This window comes from Colletes latitarsis, chromosome 8, assembly GCF_051014445.1.
Source record: "Colletes latitarsis isolate SP2378_abdomen chromosome 8, iyColLati1, whole genome shotgun sequence".
NCBI classification, from domain to species: Eukaryota; Metazoa; Arthropoda; class Insecta; order Hymenoptera; family Colletidae; genus Colletes; species Colletes latitarsis.
Window position 1 is genome coordinate 23,033,576 of NC_135141.1, and position 24,021 is coordinate 23,057,596.

At 45.3% G+C, this 24,021-nt stretch overlaps 1 protein-coding gene across 1 annotated transcript; it reads right to left on the minus strand.

Annotated features, from left to right (window-relative positions):
• Positions 1 to 1,724: 1,724 nt before the first annotated feature.
• On the minus strand, positions 1,725 to 22,338 carry LOC143344250 (guanylate cyclase 32E). Its single transcript, XM_076770101.1, is given in 24 exon segments — positions 1,725 to 3,206; positions 3,269 to 3,367; positions 3,442 to 3,586; positions 3,662 to 3,760; positions 3,838 to 3,989; positions 4,049 to 4,161; positions 4,224 to 4,358; positions 4,442 to 4,649; positions 4,711 to 4,894; positions 5,158 to 5,229; positions 5,328 to 5,432; positions 5,501 to 5,683; positions 5,897 to 5,945; positions 5,947 to 6,115; positions 6,656 to 6,746; positions 6,827 to 6,965; positions 8,197 to 8,342; positions 8,814 to 9,058; positions 9,751 to 9,828; positions 10,261 to 10,456; positions 10,603 to 10,725; positions 12,452 to 12,649; positions 13,016 to 13,219; positions 22,201 to 22,338. Coding segments are annotated over 23 exon segments (3,897 nt in total). The 5' UTR covers positions 13,205 to 13,219; positions 22,201 to 22,338; the 3' UTR covers positions 1,725 to 2,427.
• Between the last annotated feature and the right edge of the window lie 1,683 nt (positions 22,339 to 24,021).

A 24,021-nucleotide genomic window follows, 5' to 3' on the forward strand; every position in this document is an offset into this window, starting at 1 on the left:
TTTCACAAATTCTTGAATTTTTTTCTCGAAAGTGGGTAGGATTTCGAGGGTATGTCTAATGACCAAAAATGATTGTAATTAACCCCCGCAACCGAAAATAATTTTTTCAGAATTAATTAAAATTTTTTTTTTTCGTCGAAAAATTTAGGCACCTACCCCCTTGTCGATTTTTCTTAAAAATTCGTTTTTCATTTGTAGTAATTTTATTTCACACCCAACAGAAAAGTTGTCTAATACTTTTTTGTAGGTACCCATGAGCTCTACTTCAGAAAAAAGTTTCATTGAAATATATTCACAATTGTAGGAGTTATGGCTGTTTGAAAATTGGATCATTTTTATGGGGTTTTCCTCATTTTGCGAGGTCAAGGACCAACTTTTCGAATATTTTTGCGATTTGTACATATTCTCCATCAAAATACGCGTAGTTTGCTTTTTTAAACATTAAAATCGTTCCATCCGTTCAGAAGTTATGACGTTTTAAAGATTTGCATGAAAATTTAGGCAGACATTTCAGGCCTCAGATTATATTTTCGGTAAGGAATTTTTTTCTCGAAACTGAGTAGGATTTCGGGGGTATGTCTGTTGACCAAAAATGCTTGCAATTGACCCTTGCAACTAAAAATAATTTTTCTAGAACGATTACAAATTTTTGTTTTCACCGAAAAATTTAGGCACCTACCCCCTGCCGATTTTTCTTAAAAATTCGTTTTTCATTTGTAGTAATTTTATTTGACACCCTACAGAAAAGTTGTCTAATACTTTTTTGTAGGTACCCATGAGCTCTACTTCAGAAAAAAGTTTCATTGAAATATATTCACTATTGTTGGAGTTATGGCTGCTTGAAAATTGAACCATTTTTATGGGGTTTTTCTCATTTTGCGGGGTCAAGGACCAACTTTTCGAATATTTTTGCAATTTGTATATATTCTCCATCAAAATACGCGTAGTTTGCTTTTTTAAACATTAAAATCGTCCAATCCGTTCAGAAGTTATGACGTTTTAAAGATTCGCATGAAATTTCTGGGGAGCATTTCTGGCCTGAAATTATATTTTCAGTAAGGAATTTTTTTCTCGAAAGTGGATAGGATTTCGATGGTATGTCTATTCACCAAAAATGATTGTAGTCGACCCCCGCAGCTAAAAATAATTTTTTCAGAACGATTTGAAATTTTTTGTTTCGCCGAAGAATTAAAAAAATTAGAAAATAGGCACCGCGTGGTTCAGACGGTCGACTTTGATCGATTTTTTCCAATTATTCACGAGCATCTCACGCTGAGGCATTCGACCGTGCGTGGCAGATAAAACTGAGAATAGACATAGAGGCGCGATGCGTGTAATCGCCGCCTTTCCCAGCTTGTGTTCAATTAATTTCTTGGATATTAAGAATTTAATGGATCTCGGTGCGTTATCGCCGCCGTTCCATCACGCATCACCCTCGTGTATACTTACTCCGAGCGTGACTCGGTGCCATTGCACTTGCGTGCGCCGACGAGATCCCTCAATACCGCCAAATTATCTTTGGATTGCTCTAAGGGAAATGATAAAATATTAATTATCAATGTGGTCGAGCAAAAACTTTCAGGATGGCCCAATATAATATGCAATCTCGAATTCTGCGTTTCTTTGGATTAATGACGTCTTTATTTCAAGTTCGGTAGTAAATTTAAACATCGTCGAAGTACGGCGGATTGACCGTTTAAATGGAAGATACACGTCGCCGAAAAATTTAATAAGTACATTTGAAGCTTCTAATTGTTAGTGTTGATATATTACTCTATAAATGGTCGGCTTAATTGGCGCGTACCGAGACTAACAATAAGTAATGCCGTGAATACTAGACCAGTAGGACGTTCGATAGACGATCAAGGTTTGTCCGTGTTTCCAGCGACGAACAGGGAACCGCGTTTGATCGCGAACAGCCTCGAATTCGTCTTATCGGTGAGACCGGCCGGCGAGTTAAATTAGAAATGAATTGACTAGAGACACTTACGTAGAATAAAAAGCACGAGCCTTCTTGATTGTCTAAGCTAATGCGTGGAATATACCGTTACGGCGCGCTGGTTACCGTACACGAGTTACATATGCTATAAATAATGTATAAATACATCTGTTAGGTATCTTTGTTTTGTACGTACGGTCTGCTTTGGTACATCGGGTACTGTGTACGAGGGAAAAAAATCATATTAATGCATACATGACGCTGGTCACCGGCTAGTTATTGGTTCGTTAATTGACCAACTGCTTGTAATTGTTCGGTGGGACGTTGCTCGGATGCCGCAATGAAACGTGATTGTCGAGTCGATTGATCCTAGAAATAAAACGCGCGGTTTCATTTCGCCCTTAGACCGTAGAAACGAAGATCTACTCCGTTTGGATCGAGTCGTCCTCGGTCCTACCCCTTTCGAAAATCGAACGGACGACTCGGCCCTAATCCAACCGGCCTCCCGGATAGTAAATCAGGGGCGCGGTGGCGTCCCAGCAGTCGATCTCCTCGTTGGACTGCGCTGCTCTCTTCTGGCAGTTCAGGATCAGAGTGCTGTGCCTCGGACTGCTGGGCGCCGACCTGCAGGTCGTCTGAACGAACCCGGTCGATCCGAGGCGGAAGCTTTTGGTTCCCGGTCGTGGGAAATAGCACTCGTTCCCGATCGTCCAATTGTTCCGCGCGTTCTTCGCCTCGGATCGGAGCCTCTGCAGCGCTAGATTCTGCGCGTCGATCCGCGTCTCCTGATCGCACAGCTTCTCCACGCAGGGGCAGGAGTTGCTGGATGATTTCCAGCTCTCCGAGCACGAGGATTTGATCGTGGAGGACAGCTTCGGCTTGCAGGGGCTGTTGTCGACTATGGCCTCCAGTTGACCGTTGGTCCTCGAACACTTCTGGTCCAGCTGATCGGAGCTGGCGAACCGCAGTCGTTTCGGCGACTCGCTAGAGCACCTCATGAAGGTGGACCTTACCAGAGACTTGTTCTTGAGGGAGCTTCGCGGTATCAGAGGGTTGTTCGCGGTGCTCTTCCTCTTGGTGCAGCCGCTGCGTCGGTTCTCGCGTTGCGTGTTCCGCTCCTCCCTCAAAATCGGATCCTCGCCGATCAGCCAGTACGTCAAACGTTCGCCTTTTCCTTTCATGGAGACCAGGCCCCGTTCCACCACGCTGAATCCGTTCAGCTGGTCCAGCAGTTTCTTTGTCTCGCCGCTGCAGTGAATTTTCAGCGCTGAAATGGAAACGAACGATGACGACGACAAGTTGCAAGGGTTGCGGAGACTCGGTACTCACGCGATCCCGTGGATTCCATGCGACTGGCGGTGTTCACCGTGTCGCCGAATAGACAGTAACGGGGCATTTTTAGGCCCACGACGCCAGCGCAGACGGGGCCTGAAACGGAGGTAAAAGTGTGTCAATTCTGATCGTGGCGGTATATTCTATTGTTGAATTTGCCTTGGACCCACCGGAATGTATACCAATTCGCAGCTGCAGCTTGTCGAGGGGCCTGTGTCGAATGGTGAATTGCTTAACTGCGTCTAGGAGGCACAAGGACATGCTGGCAATTTCTCCCGCGTGCTGAATGCCGTTTCGTATCGGCAGCCCACTCACCTGTTTAGAAACAGTTCGTCGTACACTATGAATGTTTATTTATTGTACGATTACAGTCGGTTCTCGAGTGCTCACCACCATATAAGCGTCCCCGATAGTTTCTACTTTGTATACGTCGTAATTCTCTATCGTCGAGTCGAAGCAGGTATATAGGTCGTTCAGGAAGTCCACCACCTAAGCACGAAAGATTCCAATATTCGAAAATGTTGCTTCGTCTCGGCAGAATCGTCTGTAAATTGCAGAAACGTTACCTGCAACGGAGTGCTTTCGGCAGACATGGCAGTGAACCCAACGATGTCGCTAAAATAAATGGTAACGCAGTCAAAATTCTCCGCCTCCACTTTATGGCCCCGTTTCAGTTGCTCGGCAACGTAACGCGGCAGCATTTCGTACAATAAAGCATCTGAAGGAACAAGTTTCGTGTTACGTAATCGAATAAATTTATGTTCTAATACTGCTAACCTGTCTTTTTCTTTTCCTCCGTTAGTTGGTCCGTTCGTTCGTCCACTAAGGCTTCCAGATTATTTGCATACTTCTCCATCATGGCCATCATATTGTCGAATATGTTGGGCTTCCTGAAAACGTGCACCTCTATTCGTACAAGTCTCCTTTTCTAGGTTGATTGATTTGAACTCACATGCCCTTCCTCAACGGCCTGAGCTTGTTCCTTATAATCTTGAAGTCTGGACGTGTCTCGGGATCTTCGGCCCAGCACTCTTTCAGACACTCGTGCACAAAGTGGAAACAGTTCTCCAGCTGGTCCAGCGGTGGTCTGGAATAATTGAAGGAAAGGCAATTTGCGATTTGTAACACTGGAACGTAGTTGGAGACACCTGAATAGTTGAATCGTGATACCTGAACGGCTTCACCTCCGGCTCTCTTGCGATTACTTTTTTCAATATCTCCGAGTCTGACAAGTCTGTGAATCCAAAGGGACCGTGTCGGCCTTGAAGCTCGTACAAAACGATTCCAAAGGAATAAGCGTCTCCTCTTTGGTAATCTCGAGCCGTCGGCTCTAGGGTTTTGGTCGATCGTAACAGTTCGGGCGCACGATACAACAAGCCTGTAACAATTGGTTTACGGATAAATAAATCGCTAAAAATTAGTTCGTATCGGTGTGAAACTGATGGGTGGTCGTGTACCGTGATATCTTTTCATGACGTCGCACGGTTCGCACTCTGCGTCCTTTTTGAACTCGTGTAGCCCAAAATCCGCCAGTTTTACGACCCATCGGGAATCTACCAGGCAGTTCGATGTACTCAGTGAGCCGTGATACTTTATGACGGACTCGTGGAGGTAGATCATACCCTGGAAAAACAGCGAACGTGGACGCGAGCTCGTCAACGCCGAGGGTTGTATTCGTTTAAGGGCGACGATTCGGCGGGATTTGTCGCGCGTGAAAATATTGCTGAAATTTGTCTAGCGCGCGAGTGTCCGTAAGGAGGAAAGTTTGAAACGTTTTGTCGTGCAAGTTTCAACGACGTTTGTCGAGAGAAAAACTTTCCACGAAGGGGTTACGATTCAAAAAAATTGTATTCCGTACGAAAGAGGAGTGTGCGAACAATACGTACTCTGATGATGTCGCCAACCAGCGACGCCATGAACATATTATCCAGCTTCATGTCCTCGTTTTCCAAAATGTCCTGCGCGAAAAGAAATAACGAGAACAAATTACGGGCAACTCTCGATCGCAGAAAATGTTGGATCATCAAAATGATAAACTGTTCGCGTGGAGGATTACCTTTAGACTGCCTCGTGCACAATATTCGACGACGATGCATATGTTCGGAGGATCGGTGCACGCGCCGATGAACGCGTTCAAATTGTCGTGCCGTAAGTCACGCATCTGAGGAAACGATCCTTCAATTTGCTTGTCGCCGAACGGGCCTCGCTCTCGGTGTTCACGGTACTCACCACTTTCAGCTCTTTCTTCATTTCGCGCGTGATCTCGATCGATTTCTTCCGGACCTTCTTCACGGCGAATATCCGCCCCTTGTAGACGCCTATTTGCGTGTAAATCATGGAATATCGAAAGTCGGCGTCGGGGTTCGAGCTTAGGGAGACTTGACTTGTCCTCACGATGGGTTGCGTCGTTGTCTGCGCACGAAAGCATCTTTATCTCAGCACCAAAGAAAATTGCACTTTCCCTTACGTAACTCTCGACCGTCAATAATGCAAAGTGCAAGCAGACAAAGGCACTGCGCCGTAAAAGCTACAGTGACGCGCAAAACATCAGTAAAATAACGCTCAAGGACCGTAGTTACACCCAACGTTGGTAAACAAATTCCTTAAATAGAGTAAAATGTCTACTGCAAGCATTTACCTTGGAAATGCATTTGGTAGGCGCCTCGTTGATCGTCATCGACTCGTCTTTCTGTTCTTTGATTTGAATGTCCCTGTAGTTCACTTTCCAGAGTAAAGAATCCAGTTCCTGTTCGTACCTCCAGTTCCTGTAAAGCACCAGGATCACCGCCGCGATGATCAGCAAAAACCCGCCGGCTATTCCACCGACGATCTCTCCCGTATGAGCTGAAAGATCGGATCGAACGGATCGGCATCGAGTTTCCGCGGCCACGATCGATCTCGTTCGTCAATCGATTCGATTGTTCCGCGAGGCGAATCGTGGCTTCGAAGATTTGGGTCATAGATGTTCTGCTTCGTCCCCTTCTCTTTTTTAATTGTACCCCCTGTTCGATGTTCCGAAATCGGTCGCAACAGCCGATCGTTGCGTAATTCGTAATCGCGCGCGGTTACGTGGCCGGGATACGTATTCGATCTCAATTAAAGGAAACGAAAAAGGTACCGCGGGAAGGGCGAAATGCGTTCCCCTTTAAGCGATTTACATATGTAAATTTTTTGGTAGCGAGCGGCGAACCTTATGATGTATTTTTGGTGCGATTGGTTCACGCGGTGCCGCGGCCTTAATGGTCCGAGAGAAAGCTGACGAATGCTAATTCGAAGGAGAACTATCCCTGACCGTTTGCATTTTCAGGAATTTTTGGCAATGGTGAGGTATTACGTGCACCCAACGAGTGGATTATAACAAAGTCAACAATGTTTGGTACGTACAGTTGCATTTTTCACCGTGGTATCCGCAGTAAGGCTCGGCGATCGGTGGTCCGTCTCCGATCCAAGAAATTTCTCTCGTCAATCGGAGTTTCTGAAAGCGAAAACGATAGGCGAAGAATTGAAAATAAAAGTCGAGGATCGAAAAGGATCGTTCGATAAGCGATGTCTTACGGGCAGATTGGTGCCATTCTCTTTCCCCACGAAGTACGCTATAGGATATAAACCGTGTCCTTTAGTCGGTCGATTGTCCAACGCAATCAGAGTGTAATTACCTTCCGCATCCCCGTTTTCATCCATGTATACCATGTATCTGAAGAGAAAACGTACCGTGTGACAGTCGAACGCTGCGACGCGAGCATTAAAGTCCTCGTAAATTGCTCGATGGAACGCGCGCGCTATTATTTTACGCCAATTTTTATCGTTTTCCGTTTCATTCTTCCTGGTAGTTCACCGTGTGTCTGTGGTACAGATAATTGTTCCGTGCAGAAGACGACAACGAACATTATGTAACCGACTCCCGATGACATTGGAGCGAGAAAGGTGCAACGTTAACAGGATCTATCGATCGTCTCGGGAAAGAAAGATCGCGTAGGAGACGCCGATCCATCGGAATCCGAGAACGTAGATAACAGACCCCGCAACGCGAATGCCTTAATTAATTTGTAAGGTCAATTATAATTCTAGACGCTTGCGTCATCGGGATAACGATCGCCCTGCTTTATTTGCGTCACGCATTTTCTATCGTTTTACGCAAAACTTAACATTTTTGTGAACAATCTAGCTAAATTCTAGTCCAATTATTTGCAATAAAATTACCTAACGATTATATAGATTTCTTGACAATAATATCGAAGCATCTCAGAGCAACGCGACGTTTTTAAAAGCGCGTGGAATAAATAAATATCATTTCGAGTTCATTGCCCTGTCAAGATTCGTTGATTACAGTAATAATGTCCACGCCCCCTTTGTTCTGATAAAGATATCGACCTCTCCTCCGGAAAAATAATAGCCAATCGCGTTGCAAAAGGAATTTCCTCGGGCCAATAATCAATCTGGTACGCTGTAATCGCGGCTAAGTGAAATTAATTCTTCTCCGAACACGGACGAGTTTCTCGGCTTCCACTTGTTGCGTTGCTTCGATGCGTATAATCTAGCGACTGTCGTCTGTAACGAAGTTTACGTAGAAAAAGAATCGAACGGGGATGGATAGCTAAATGGAAACAGCCAGTCGTTGGTAAGCGGAAGATCCGGGTTCGAATTCCGACTCTTTTTCTTGTACGCGTTACATCTGTGGCTCCTATTAATCACCGAGTCGCGACGCTTCCGCTGGAAAACGCGGGGATGACGAATTACAGTGCTTCCGTCCACGTTGACCCCGTTCCGGTACGCAAACGGTAATTACTCAGCCGAAAATACATCGATGAGGCCCGGAGTCGTTCGTTTCCGGCGTCTTTTTAACACCGTGGTCGTCTCGCGACGGCGATTTGCATGTCGTAAAACGCGGCGACGAGGATCCTCGGATCAATCTTGCAAATACGTACCCCATAGCGCTGCGATAATGAACGCCGTAAAGCGTCGCTAGCATTTCTCTGCCGTTCCGTGGATCCCGACCCTCGTCCAACGCTTTTAGCAACGATCTCTCGTAGAGGTGCACCGCGTCGTATAGATACGCCGTCTCTGGCACGATCTGCCTTATAACACAACAAATAACGATTACGTTTAAACATTGAATACCCGCTAACCTTTAGTCCCGAAACCCTCGAAACTTTTTAAGCTCTAAATCTAAATACAACGGTGAACTCCAAGTAGAATCAATGTTGGTGCAAATACAAAGAGGCAGAGTGTGAAAAATAAAATTCTCCCCTACCCTAATTCCTATCGATTCGAAATTCCGCTCGTGGAAAGATTGGCCGACGATAAGTTTTTCTTTGAAAGTTCTCGAGCCGGGTGGAAATTGGATGCGTGGTTTCCTTACCGAGGGCCGGTGAATTGGAATTTTGATCGCATGGGATTTGACTGGGTAACTTTATTCTCGAAATTGTGGAATTCGGAGGCAGCATAGAAATCGTGTGATTTCTTCTCGGAATCGTTAGCATCTCTTGGATATATTTTTATCGCGATAATAGGGATGTCGGTCGTAAGCGATTGTAATAGTCACCTGAACGATTCCACCGACGTTCGCGAGGGGGTTGGTGAAGTTGAAGGGCGGCTTCTGCCTGTACGCGTTCACCAATCGTGTAAAGTTTCTCGAGTAGATCTGCGCGGACGCAACCACGCTAAAGTAGCTGCGGTACGCATTCAGGATGGACGAGTTCGTTTTCTTCTGCCACAAACCTCGAAAATATTTGTCCGGTCGTTTTTCGTCGTACTGCTCGATATCCACGCCGACCACCCAGTATTCCCCTGTGGCACCAATTTGCGGAATGTTCTTTTTCTTCGCGGATCAAAATTCAACGACAAACGTACGCAGTCGTTGGTACCGTACATTTCTTTATTAACGTCGTCGACAGTTTTTAAGATCTATTTGTTAGCGTTACGTGCGGTGTACCAACGGAAACGGAACGTCCAATTTTCTGTCGTAAAGTGACTTTAAAGCGAGTTCTGTTTCTGTCGGAACACCTTTCGTACCATCTACAATTTAGACAAAGATTGTTCATTCTATCGATTCCAATTTGATCGTGGGTGACTATACAAGGTGTTTCGCGGAATAGCCGACAAACTTTTCCAGCATGTATACGTTACAAGTCTATTTCCATCGCTTATCGCGTTATGCCAAAAATAACATACATTATCGTGTATCGTATAATGAATTGACAGACGTTTTACGTTATGTTTGTTCCTTTCCTGCACCGTACAGTCTTTACGTAAACTCTAAAGATACTGTTCGTATTGGCAAAAAGATTTGCATGCAGAGAACGTCGATGAAAGTTATCTCGATAACGGTAGAAATAGGCTCACGGTGCATACGATCATTTTAATTCGAAAAATGTCAGCGCAGATTGCCTGTTAGAACGCGGAACACCTGGTATGAGACTACGACTAGTGGCACTGCTCTCTAAATATATGTACCTGATTATGCTACAGCGGATTTATACCTTTTTCCAAGAGCTTCCTTTCGTCCAGAGCCATCAAGAGACCCATGTGCTCATAATAATTCCCTAGAATCACGTAAACTGGAACAAATGCGACGTTTTCGTGCTGGTTAATTTCTCGGATTTTTTGCGTCCCGTTCGTCGGATTTCCTTGTCGTTTCTTAATTGTTTAAAGCGGGTCATCGGGGCTATTATTAGAAACCGGATAAACAGAAATAGATGGTCCGAGCAACGAGGGAAAATTATGGGCCGTATCTATTCGCAACGCGAGATTCCTGCAATTGTCACATGCGGGTAATCGTTTACGTGAACGCGGTACAAGCTCGTCGCTGCCGGGAGAATTAAAATGCGGGTAGCCTATTTTCTCGATCGCGTACAGAGCGTGATTTTCGGGATAAGTGGTCGTACGGTTTAAGATCGTTTCGATATCGAGAAAGGAGGTTAACCGAATTTCGACGAGGAAAACTGGTTGCCCGTCCGACGACGCTTAAATTCGTTTAGTTTGTTACTCACTTCGCGTCTCCCGGTACGTCTCACTGACGTGCTCGTGGAAAGGATTGGTCATGTGAGTGACGTGATAAGGTTCTTCCCAGCAACGGAGGAAGTTGACGGTCACACCTGCCGCCTCGAACGACGACAGTATAGTCTTAGCGATCGTCGACATCTTGTTGAACTCGAACAGGGTCGAATTCATGTACATGAACGTCACCTAAAAGTTTCGACGGAAACGTGAGACAACGAACGGAGCGCGTCTTTGTTCCATCGATGGCTGGAGTTTAAGTCTCTTGAAATAGGAAAGAGATCGATTCGGAGCATCGCAGAGATATTTCTTGGTTTGACGACTCTTTTACTTACTTTGGTCCAGTTGAAGGCCATCAAGACGGAAACGACCGACTTTGAGATCTGCGTATCCGGCGGTCTGGTCCTCGCGAACGTGGGAAACTCCTTTTTATCGGAGGACTCCCGATGCGTGCAGAACTAAAAACAAACGAAATGCAACCCGTTTGTTTTATTCAACGCGTTATTATTGCGAGCGAGAATTCAGGTGTGCCCGGCCAACAGGTAGAGATAAACGGCACGCGTCAGTTTAAAATTTGCATTCGGTTTCTAGGTTGAGCTATTACTAGGCTGGGGAGCGAGGGACACGTAATGCGCGCGATTCGTGTGCTAGCTGGACTAGCGATATAACGGGCCCTGGAAAAGCCGAACAATCCGACAATGCGACCTAGATTAATCCACCGGCTGACAATTAAAGATGGAAACGACGATAGCCTCTTTGATTCACCGACACGCAACGAACAAATAGTTATGCTTATTTCCGAGGGCGAGTCGATTCGAACACTGTAACTCGCGTTAAACGGATCGTAAAATGACGTTCCTATATTTTTCGACAATACGGCACGGCCTCGAAGGGGATGCTATTCAATGATCCGGATAATTCGTCGGGAAGATAAATTGTTTCTTTTTCTCGATTCCACGGCCGATAGTGGCGCAGCTTCTTCCGAGACAGTTGCGAGATGAAAAGAAATCTAATGAATTTCGAGCAGAAATAGTTCCCGTAGTCTCTCGTTTCTTTCACGGTCTCTCTGCCGTCAATTACGGTAGACCGTGGCTCTCTTTTCTACAAATTCCATTCTTCGAGTCGAGTTGCAATATCATGGACGGTCAAGCGGCAGCGTTGCGCGTAAAACGCGAGGCATTTTAATTTGTCGATCGGATGACGGAACTGTGTTTTTTTAAAATGGAATCGTATTCGATGCTCCTTTGTTTATCGATAGGGCGCAGATGGTATCTAGTCCACGGTTACGAAGCGGTTAAACAAGAATGGTTGGCAAAACGTATTATATCGTTAGGACGTAACAGGGTCCGCGTTCTTCTTGTCCGGATTCCAATGGCGGAAAGAGGCGACTTGCAAAGTAGATAAAGCGTCCGAGGCTCGGTCTCGGTGGCGTTGAATGGGTTAAACGTGTCGTAACCTCAGCTTCGCACATTCGTATTCCTCGCCGGTCGGCGAATAATTTATTTCCTCGGTTGGCCCGGCGCGGCGCGCTCCTGAGAGCTTAAACCTCGCATTGCACCGTCAGATCACGTCGGAACAAGCGAAAAAACGATCGAACGAAACACCGTTCAGGGACCGTTCGTGCTATTACATAGGTGCACGGTTCTCAGTTTCAATGGAACAACCGCGGTAAACGGTTTCGATACGAGCTTAACGTCTGTTTTCGTCGCGTGCTACATATTTTACGATTGCAACCTTTTTTTCTCCGGTTTAAATGACGCGCGACCACGACTCCAAGTTAAATTTAAGAAGTCCCGATCCCGAGGAGCCGCGATAAAAGTCGTTTCTGGCTAAAAGCATGCACGCGGCAACTCGTTACTCGAAGCGTTTCCAGAGAAGCATATGGTCGATAGGAGCATAGTCTGGCGTTAAGGGGCCGCTCGTTTGAATTTCATCAGACTACGCGTGCTAAGGCATCCGTAGTTACGTAATCGAGAAAGCCTTTCGCGCCAAAGCATGGGTAAATGGAACCCGTTACTCTCCTCTTCGATTCTCTTGTCTGGTTCGCCAAGGTCCGAATCCTCTTTGAAAAATCCTGTTTCTCCGAGCGTTGCTCGTTCACCGAGAACGGATCGCGAACGTTCGATCTTCGAAATGAGCGTGACACTTTGGGAGGATCGAGGCAGAAAAGGGGAAGTTACTTACGTAAGATATCATGGGGAGGTTGAACGCCGCCGCCATTCTGCCCTCGTGAATACAGGTTTCCTGGGGGCCGATGTAACCGCTGATATTCTTGGTCCACAGGTCGGCGGTCATCAGGATGCTGGTCTCCTCCTCGCCATAAGTTTCCGCGACGAGAAAATCGAGCTTGTGCCCGCGTCGACCGAGTTCACCCGCGTTGACCTAGGGGAGACCGGGGATCGTACATTCCCCTCCAAGAATTAATTGAATTCAATTCTAGGGGAGCGCGCGTTCCCGCGAATACGCGGCTATTTCAAATTTTTTCCTCGCAAACAGCGAAACGAGGGTTCCGTTTCGTCGGGAACTGGGATTTACGGTTAATTTTACATCCAGAATGGAATTTAAATATTCACGGCGAAACTTTTTTCCCGGGGCGCAGCGTCGCGCGAATTTCGTCGCGGTCGCGTTCGAAACAGGCAGCGATAATTGCGAGAAGGGAGTTCCTAAATTTCATTGCTCTTAATTACCAACTTCCGTGCTAATTGCGGTTAGGCTGGGGCGTTCGACTAGGGAAAGCGGCTCGCTTACCTCCTCCACGGCGAGAGATATAGCGCCGGATATCCGGTAACCAGGACGCTGATACTCCAAGTCCCCTGGACGTCTTTTCGACCCGGTGATGTATCCAAGCGTGAAGGTCTCCGCGACGGCGCCCTTATCGAGCAAAACGTGGATCGCCGTTAATAATAGACAAGCCCTCTCCACGTTTGCCAGTAGCATGCCCAGTCGCCAAACCTTTGCAGAATAAAAGTTATTCGACGTTTCAGACAAGAATTCACGGTTCTCTGCTCAAACGTTCAAATAGACGATCGTAAAAGTGTATAGTGACGATGTACGTCCGAGGTTTAGTTCCATTCTATTTTCTCGCACGCGTTTTAACGTCCATCGTGAGTCTAGCGGTTGCGCGTACAATCTGGTCCTTGTTCGACCTATTATTTATAGTACTCTATTTTAATAATACGTGAAAAAAGACGAGGTCGTCGGACAGGATGTTAAATACGCGCTGTTCTCCGACTGTAATTATGTAACGAGGTTGTTCGAAGAGACCAGAGAGACGGAAAAGAACAAAGCAGAAGCGACGCGTTGAGTCAGCGCCATTGATTAATTACACCGACTCGATTGTAGCGATCAGAGTCGCGGATAAATGATTATTTTCCTAAGATACGCTCGTGGGAATGCCCGTCCGTTCAGAATAACGCGACGGGTTCGTGAAACATTGCCGCAAGAACGCGTACATCCGTTTGCACAAACCAGGTACGCGTAAATTCGCCAACGTCGGATACTCGATGAACTTTAACGTCGTTCCGTTAGTCCTTGATCTAGAGACACTATCGAGGATTGCAAATAGACGTACAATAACTTCGCGCAGTGTACGTTGCGTCTATCTAGAGATCCGTGTAAGAAATTGATCGCTTCTATAGTCGATTAAAACTAAACTTCTAAAGCTAAAGGAGAAAATTTTCAGTTTTCACTGTCTTAGATAATCTAACAACGCGTATTAAAAATAGTTAAACTTTAGACGCGTGCAGTTCCGAAACTACTAGTGCTTTATCCATTTTTGAGCCGTTGTTAGAAGCGGTAAAGCTTCCTCTTTAAAATGGCTTTTGGTTTTTGATGATCCGACTTTCCGTTTTCGAGATATCGTAATTTATGTAAAAGGTAATTTTTTAAATTCCGCTCTCCGCCTTAGAAAAGGCTATTAACGCCCATTAAAAATACTAAAAGTTTAGACGCGTGCAGTTCCGAAACTACTGGTGCTTTATCCATTTTTGAGCCGTTGTTAGAAGCGGTAAAGCTTCCTCTTTAAAATGGCTTTTGGTTTTTGATGATCCGACTTTCCGTTTTCGAGATATCGTAATTTATGTAAACGGTAATTTTTTAAATTCCGCTCTCCGCCTTAGAAAAGGCTATTAATGCCCATTAAAAATACTAAAAGTTTAGACGCGTGCAGTTCCGAAACTACTAGTGCTTTATCTATTTTTGAGCCGTTGTTAGAAGCGGTAAAGCTTCCTCTTTAAAATGGCTTTTGGTTTTTGACGATCCGACTTTCCGTTTTCGAGATATCGTAATTTATGTAAAAGGGTATTTTTCTTAATTTGACTGTCTCTGTCTCCGTCTGACGCGTCGCGTCGTACCTCCTTGTCGCGCGTGAGTCGAGACAGTCATGTGACCAGGAAGTAGTAGTATTTCCAAGAATTTACTACGCACTGCTTACTATTGTTGCGCGCGCGAGTTCATTGATCTCGCGACGTAAACAAACGCTTCGTATCCTCGTATCTCCGTAACTAGCCACCGCATCGACTTGAAATTAAAATTGCGATATCTCTGGAACTAATAAAGCTATCGACTCGTACAAACGCTCATTTTAAAGGGCATTTCATCCTCTACCTAATGATCATATCACCTACTATAATTTTTGCTATCTTCTATGTTTATTTTGACATTTACTTTGACGCTACATACCTAAAGCAGTTTTAGCAATTCCTACTGATCGTACGACTAGTGTACGATAAAACTAGATCATAAATTGTTTATTTAATTGAAAATTAATTTAAATTTGTATACAAGATGTTCGCATAATTACTATGCCATTTTTTCGTAAATATTTGTTTTCTCCGGACTTAACTACGGTATCGACTGGAAACAAAATTCATTTTCAAGGACGTTTTATCTTTTACCGAAGGAGTAATTCGAATTTAATTTAATCGGTTGTTTCGGAAATATCGCCTACTCGTAAGAAAATTTGACCGATCGAGATCACGCAGAACGTCTCGTTTGCAGCCTGTCGGTGCCGCGTGCTCAATCTTTCGATAACACAACAATTTCCCCGAAGAAAGGAAATTGTAGTGGCTTGGTAGCTCGCGGTGAAAGAAGGCGAAACGTAGGAAGAGGAAGTGTACCACTCCATAGGAGATTGATGGTGTTTATTGCAACCCCGTCGAGCTTACTGGTTTCATCCATTACCTTCCCTATATCTTTCGTCCACAAGCTTGTGCTTTTATTGGTTCTGCTTGCAAATAAAAGCACATACGCTTCGACGGTGCCGCAAAAAGGAACGAATGCATTCCAAACATGACGAACGAAGCAAACGAAGCGTTGAAATACCACGAACAACGTAAAGAGACGAACGACTGCTGCTCAAATATTCTTGCAACTGCATTAAAGCAATATTTCTGGTATATATTGAGAGTTGTGACACAATGTAGTTAAACCGAAATATTTGCAAACGGTCAAGCACGGTAGCAAATCGATAATGGTATGGAGAAATGTGTACTATACATTCCGTAACATTATGTCAACCGATTCGACCACCTGACTATATTTACTGTACAAGCACAAACATCGATAAACCGTTATCTACATTAATGGATTTCTCCTGTCTATAGAAATAAACAAATAAAAACGTAACTCGTTGGAGCAGTTACTTTTGGGACTTTTTCAACGTCTGTTTTGTAATGGACCGTTTAAAATGTCGTTCGGTTCGCCTTATAACGCTACATTACGTTGGCGCAAAAACACGATATGCGAGTCGGTGGACACGCAAAAAGCAAGTGTGCCAATACGAAACGCCTTCTGCGGCCTTTTGGGCGCGACTTCGACACAATAATGAATGTACCGTGACTTTCGGGTACGCCGTGGTAATTAACAAGGTGTACACGTTTATTAAGCGCACGCGAAAAGAACCTGGCCAGGAAATTAATTTTCTGAGGGTGAATTGTCGTGGTAGTTGGAAGCAACGAATCGATTGCCGAAATATGTGCTCGGCATCGAAAGCATCGCGACACTCGATAGCTGGCAATAATTAACCAGATAAAAATTTCGATGCAGTGTTTCGTGTACATCGAGAGATTTATCTTCCGCCCCAATGACATTGTTCGCAATTTTTTAGCGGTCCGAAAGCGATCGAACTACGAAATTGATGCCGACCACCTTTCTCCGTTCGCTCTTTCTCATTCTCGATTTACATGTTAATTGTGAAACGCGAGCCTAACGCGAATCGAACCCAGCCGTGAATTCGGCCGAACGATTCAATTAATCACGCGTCGAAACAAATGGATACGAATGGTTTCAATGTTTCTCGCTCGAATACCAACACCCGCGCTTCACGTCGCAAATTTTATCCTGGATTTCACGAGGCGCGTAAAAAGAAGCGTTAATTTTACCGTTTGAAATCCAAAATGGTTAATAAATTTATTTTCGAGTAATTTGCGTGGCTCCAGAATTTGAAACGCGCTGGTCGATTAAATTTCGCGCACTTCTTATTAAGAATTCCTCCACTTTCGTTTACTGTCAGACGTTGCAATACGTTCTTAATTAACAAGTTACCGTGTTTTTTTTTTCTCTGGATCGATTCTGCGAAATCGCAACTTCCACCGTAACGAATCGTACTTCATTATCAGCTTTACAACTTTGCACGGACAGAAGATATTATTAAACGGAGCCAATAATTTTATTGGAAAAGTTTACTAACTTTTGCACGACCGGGGCCTTCGTTAGGCATATCTTTTTTCACGCACCTGGTGTCCCGTTAAAAGATTTGGTTCAATGATTTCAATCCTTCCTTTAGCAGCCGGATATCTCGGATGTCAAGGTAGACGTAACATTTATGCTTAAAATTCTTCTTTACGACATCGTCCACGAAGGAACTACTATCGTCGGCTGTACAACTTTCGTCGGCGAAGCTTCTTTTTATTATTTAAAATATCACGGGCACGAAGGTGGTCTGTTTCTAACGTGACAATTCTGTGTAATGGCGATTAAATCCAGTTATTTTCTCTCCTTCGGACGAAAGAAATCGTGAAAGGTGTATCGAGATTGAGGTCGTAAACAAGACGGTATTAAGAGTTTGAGGAAACAGATTTATGACGTCGTGAACAATCAACGGTATCGTTCCACGCGAAACGTTAAAAGCCACATCATTAGTAAATCCTTAATGAATCCTGGGTTTTATTCGCGAGAGTTTAATTCTCCTTTTAACACGCTGGAAAGAAAGTTCTTTCCTGGTTCCTCTTCATCTTCCCAAAGGGAGAGCGATGCTTTTCGCGTTTCCACGTCGACCAATTCAATCGCACACTCACCTCGTCTTCTCCCAATCGTTGAAAAAGACTATTGACATAGGACAGACATATATTTATACTTGATTTGATTACGCAAACCATCGAAAACAATGAAACGTCCTGTCACTGTGTCCTATATCGTCGAAACACGTTCGAATACTATGACGAGCGACAGGTGTGCAGGGTGGAAGGCGCCTCGCGCGGGACGCTCGCCTCGCTAACGGTATTCGCGCCGCGTATTTCCGCTTGTCCCAGATAAATTTCCGCCCTTATCGCGCCGCGGGTAAATAAATATTCTCAGTAACGCGCGGTTTATCGCGGATAATCGCGTCGTTCCGTACGTGGCGCGCGATACGATCGGAATTATGCGAACCCTGTTCCTCGCGGGTCTCCCTTTGATTGCTCGACCAGCAAATTTCCCGGAAATAGCCAAAGGAAAGCCTGCGTTTAGGCAACGAGATTCCACGGTGGAGATAACGAAAACAACTACGACGCGATACGCTCGTTCGTCGGTCAGTTGGTTGAAAATCGTGGTGAAAAGTTCGAGGAAAGGCGTTTTCGAAATCCACGATCGGCTCGCCAGCTTACGAAGGTCGCAAGAGAAAGTAATGTAACTGGTTGCACGTTTTTATTACTATTTCCTTGGAGCACCGGTGTCGGTCGCCTCGGGTATTCCTCGAGCGCGTTACAATTCGTCGTGGATCGCGCCAATGTGTGTACTACGCGCTCGCACACGCTTGTAAGCGGCCGTTCTTGCTATTACATATGTGGAACACGTTGTACATACCGGTGACTATATTTAGAAGTTTCTCGAAAGCGAACGTAACACGGGGAATCGTGCATAGGGAAAAACGTCGACCTCCCGCGAAATCTGGAGTAAATTCTGTATACGCGAACGGGGCGCCGCGGAAAGTTACTGCCAAACTTCATGGGCGCGCGTATCTTATCGAAACGGATGGGATAGTACGAATAATTAGCATTTATTTCATATTCGTGAAACGACTTTGCTTTGGTCCGCGAGCAATTTTCTTACCAATTAGCCTGGACGTCGTTAGTATTACTCACGGAGTAGCGCGTCACGTCCAGAAGAAAGAAACGGTGACGTAAGAGCCACGCCAGTCGATCGGTTGAGATTTCAACTCCGACCAGCACTCGAGTAGAAACGGCACATACGAGCACGTCGGTCGAGCAAGTTTCTAATTGAATCGACAGGACCTGATGTTCTTCACCCTTTGGAATATACATTTTATTGCAAAACGACAAAGTTACATAAGTGCGTTCGTTCGCATCCGATCGCTTTGAGAGCAACGTCCCGTGAAAATTGATATCGACTTTTGACGCGTGGTTAGAAAATGCTTTGAAGTTGAAATTCAAATTTCAACGTTGAATTTCTAAACGATATCGTTTAATAGACGTTGGTTTTTTTCACCGATCAATTTATACGGGGCAAGCGTTGCCCCGAGAGAAAAGAAATTTCTGGTCCAGAAAATAAACCGTGACGGGAAGAAAAAACAAAGAAGCGAGGTATATGGAAAAGGATCGGTCGTAAGGTTGCCGGAGTAGCGTGCACGTCACAGAGCTTGTCATGTTGCAATCCGATGGAATCTGATAAGGACCATCGAGCGGAATAAAGCAGTCCCTTTTGTCGGCTCCTTTTTCATAACAATTCCTTACGGAGGCGAGTCGCGCAGCTTCTGCGAATCCTATTGGATAACAACGCATATATTCCCGCTAGTCGTGGTTAGAGGGAAGCTCGGTACGAGTGACAGCGGGCCAGCCATATCGGCGCAAAATATGGACGAGCTCCACCGGATCCTACCTTTCTCTCTACGATTTACGAGCTATGTTATTCAAATTTTCCTGAGCTCTCCTATCGTCCTTTACAAATTGATGCCCGGCCACCAAGAATCGTTCCTATTAGATACGTCGCTGCGAAGAGCTCACCGTCAGATCCGCTATAAAATATTCGCCGTTAGCAGTGCGGTTACTTAGAGCACCCATAGAACTACTTTCATTTTATTATCGCGTCACCGATTGCAGGTTCAAAGATAACGTTCGAATCCTCGTCTCGATGATTTCTCGCTCGCTATCTCGATTCCTAAGAATTGGCGCGTCGTTTCGAGTCAATGCGATCTCGACCGCGAAACGGCAGAATATGACTCAACGCGATCATGGGGGCCGACTTTCGAAAAAGGTGATCTCGAATCTGTGTCACATGGTGTTACATAGAGAATTTTAGGCACGCCTCGGGTCGAGTTGCGTCAACATAGACGCGGACCTCGGGCTATTCAATTTCTATTCGCCGACCATTTTCTAATTAGGCGGCGCACCGAATCGGTAATGAACGATGGATGTAATTGCTCGATAAGCTCGACGCTAGGAACGATCTATCGAAGACCGTGGACTTGTACTGGTTACAGAAATTTGAGAAGCGAATTTATTAACAATTGAAGTCTGTCAGTACCCTTTGAACCACCCTGTACGTGCTGTATGTTGCGTTTTCGAACGCTGTTTGTTTCTATTTGGAGTCAAAATTCCCGTCAAGTACGGTCATTGCGTTTTAAAAACTTCTTTCCTTCCACTGGTAGGAGCTTCCAGACATCGTCGTTTCTTTTCATCTGGTAGCTAAGTGTGTTTCCCTGTACGTCGAGCTTCTTACGTGCCTTTGTTTCATGCCATTGTCTTTTTCCGTCGAGCGTTCGTTTCGTTCGCGCGTTAAGGCCCTTTCGAGGCTCGAAGATTCTACGTTTCGATGAGGACACGGATTCCTCAGGGGCGGGTACTTGGTTCCCGTGGTAACTAGGGTAAAACTTGTCGCGTTTTTATTTTACGTTTACGTTCCCGACGCAATATCGCCGTACACCCGCGCCGTTAGCGTTCTTCCGATGCGAGTTCAACGCTCGGTTCTCCTTCGGTCTAGGTTTTCTTGCTTTTGCACGCTGAACCCCCAATGAAATCGTCATTTCGCGATAATCCGTTATCTGTCTTGCTGCTCTGGCAGCGAGGTGGAACGATCTTTGGATAAAGATAAATTCCCACGTTTAATCCACTTCAGATTTAACCCCTTGACTTACGATTTAATTCCAAATAATTTTTCAAACGTATACTATTTAATTTTATTTACATTTGTTCATACAAAGAATGGTGACGAAAAATATAGAGTTGTTTTACGAATACCTCGTGAGTGTAAAAATGTGTTGATTTTAATTTATAAGACTCGATGACGAGTGAGTGGCCTCGTAATTGTGAAACTTGACACGAAGAACTTGTGACGAGTCAGACACGTCGCTATGGCAAAGGGTTAAGACTAGGATATATTTCGTAACGCACTGATTTTATAAACAATTTTTCGAGCTCTAGGCACCTTTACAATATGTAGTAATTGATATCTCATAAATCGTCGGCACCCAAAACCAGTTACCATTAGTTTCCTTAGGATCTAGCAGTGTGCCAAAGCTGATTAAAAAGTTAGCGTTACACCTCGGGAGCTCTCCTCGCGAGGATCGCTAAATATAAATTTCACGCGAGAATTGAGCGCAAAAACTGGGTTACGTTTAACGATCGAGAAGCTAAAAAATCGTCCTGTTAAAGAGATAAAGTGCTTTTTAAGAAATTTATAAATAATGGTCGACGCAGACGTCGAAGTTCCGTAAAGAAAAGCTTCCAGAGAATAAGGAGGAAAGAGTTTCGGATCATATTGCCATGCAATATTAAGATTCTGGGTAACTAGAAGACAAGGCTATCGGTGAGATTAATGAATCGTCTGGCTGGAGAGGTGTTGCGGTTCTCTGTAAAAGTATTCCTCCACGGTGTACGAAAACAGTGCGTTACTCGAGTCTCGAAGTCGGTTAATGTGCTTTCGAAACGTTGGTTAATGTCTTCCCGACTTCTGACACCTTTCTCGATAAAGTTTTATCGGGTTGGTGGATCGGTCGGCAGTGACAGGTGTCGCTGGGTGAATTTCAAGATTTTCGGCGCTGTTAGGCGGCAGAGGCACGCTTTACGAGGCGTTTCGCTCACGAGACCCGGCCGTGATTTATCGGGCCGAGTTTCGGTCGGCACGTGGCAACGGTTGCGCGCCCGGGAGTCATTCACGACCAAGGATAGAGTCCTTTCCACGTCCCCCGTTCTCGACCACCTTCCACTCTGATTCTCTTTTCTTTTTACTCGCCCCGACCCACGCACCACCATCCTAGACCTTGCCTTTCTATTTTTTCTCCCGTCGAGTCGCTGACACCTCGAATTCGTTCTTTGCTTTTAACCTACTTTGCACCGTACTCGCGGTTTTCACAAATTTTCAGACGGGAACGTAACTTTCCAGAGAACCGTCCACCGAGATAACAACTACGATCGAACGGTACCCTGGACTAAAGGGCGTGCGTTACGAACTATTACGGCATCTCTAACCAAACAAATAATTTTCACTCGAAAGAGGTTAGAAAAAAGACGACAAAGCGTTGATAGATGCGCCAAGCTGAGAAATAAAAAGAGTCATCTGCCACGGTTTCGGTTTATTTTCGCGCGTAGAATCTCGCGAAGATTTATGGATCGATGGTTGGGCGAAAAGAAGAAAAATGCTTCGAAAGTTCAACGAACGGAGGGTCTCGTTGAATAGTTTTGTCTATTTCTACTTTGTAAATATCTTTTCGTTCGGCTTACCTGGATCGTCGTATTCCCGTTTAATAACGCTCCGGCCAGGCGACCGTCCTTAGAAACTCTCCAACACCAGCAGCTCCACCGGTGCTCGCAGTTTCATTCCTGCGAAACGCCGTGCTGGAGTACAATGGACCAGTGGCAACTCGTTGATCGCGACAACGGCACCGTGGAAGAAATTAAAGCATTCCGACGCCAACGAACTAGAATCTCGCAATTGAAATTCGCGAGTGGCGCGTGGTCCACGCGAGACCGTGCAAGAATGCAGCTCGTAATCGCGACGGTAAATCAAAGAAATGAAAACCAGCGCCCGGGCGATTGTTTCTCCTCTGCTTCTAGCGTGTTTTCGAGATAACGCTGTCTCTGGGAAAAATTAGATTAGAAGCGCAAGGAAACCGTAGCTCGATAGTCTGTCGCGTTCGAACGTTCACGGAGAAGACACGAGCTCGCGACCGAAAGAATTGTCAGAAGTGAACGTCGAACCCGTGTTGTGTTTCAAATTTAAACGACGGTCCCGCCGGTGCTAAAGTTCTACGACGTGAGACCGACGGTTGACAGTGATCGTGGGCGCGCGCGGCCAGACTGACTTCGCTCTGCTCGTCCTTCCCTCGTAGCTCGTACGTCGAGCGTCGTCGCCGTCGGCGTCGTCGTTCCATTCACAGTCCCGTACTCCACCGACGCGGCGACGCGTGTCGCCCAGGCGCATGAGCGCTGCCCGCGGAAACGCTTCGAAAAAAGAGGGAGGCGCGGAACTTGGACCGTTCGTTTCCTCTCAACTTGTCCATTTTTTGAATTTTGACCAAATCGATCGTAGTCAGGATGCTCCTAGAATAAGGTAGACGATCCAATAGCTGATTCTTTTAACGAAAGTTACAGTCGTACCATTCGTAATTACAATTACGAAACTAATTTCCATCGGAAGCGAGGCATTATCGAACGGTTCAAACTTTTCCTACCACTTTCGTTTAGTAACCGTAAAGTGGATCTAAATTTGTTCGTTAATTCCTAATAACCGCAGGCTGTGCCTGCACCGTATCGTACGACGTTCGGCACTTTTTCTCCGAAAATGAGACCGCAGAGTCGAATCGACCATAACCCTTATCAAAATAAAGATCCCGGAATATTCTGTCACGAGATTAGATGGAAGCGCATACTTCCAGAAATTGTCTTCCGTTTCGGAAATCGGCGATGGTATTGCCGCTGGCACGGAGCACCGAGATACTGTCAGCTGCAAATAAGATCATCCATTACGGACGGAAGGGGAGCGCGTAGAAAAGTCGGCCCATTCTTGACCATGCTCGACGTTTACGAGGACGAGAGCGCATAGAAGGAAAATCTCCCCGGAGAATGGTGGCGCATCGCGTTCTCGAAAAACATCCAATCCCACGGAAGATCCGCCCCCGCGTTTGCATCGACGTGTCCCGACGCGCTCGTACGCATACGACCAGCCGAACTTTCGACGTTCGTTTCACGGAACGTCGGTACAATCTTCAACCGCGTCAGATCTTGATCCTATGACGAACGTCGATGTTTTTCAGTTAGAAACGCCAATAGATTCCTTGCTTAACGTTCAGGTATTTTTCACACCTACGCACAGTGGACAATTTAAACGATCTAGATGGACAAATTTCTTAAGAAACATGTTCATGAATTTTTTGTCACTGTTCCTTTTTTATACATATTTATGGTTTTTTTTTAATGATAATATAAACGCATCGTAATATAATTACAATAATAATTATGGTGACGATGATATAGGATTTTGAAATTCTATTTCTTTTTTTAACCATTCCGCATTGTTATTCAAGAACCTCTCTTTTGTGCGGT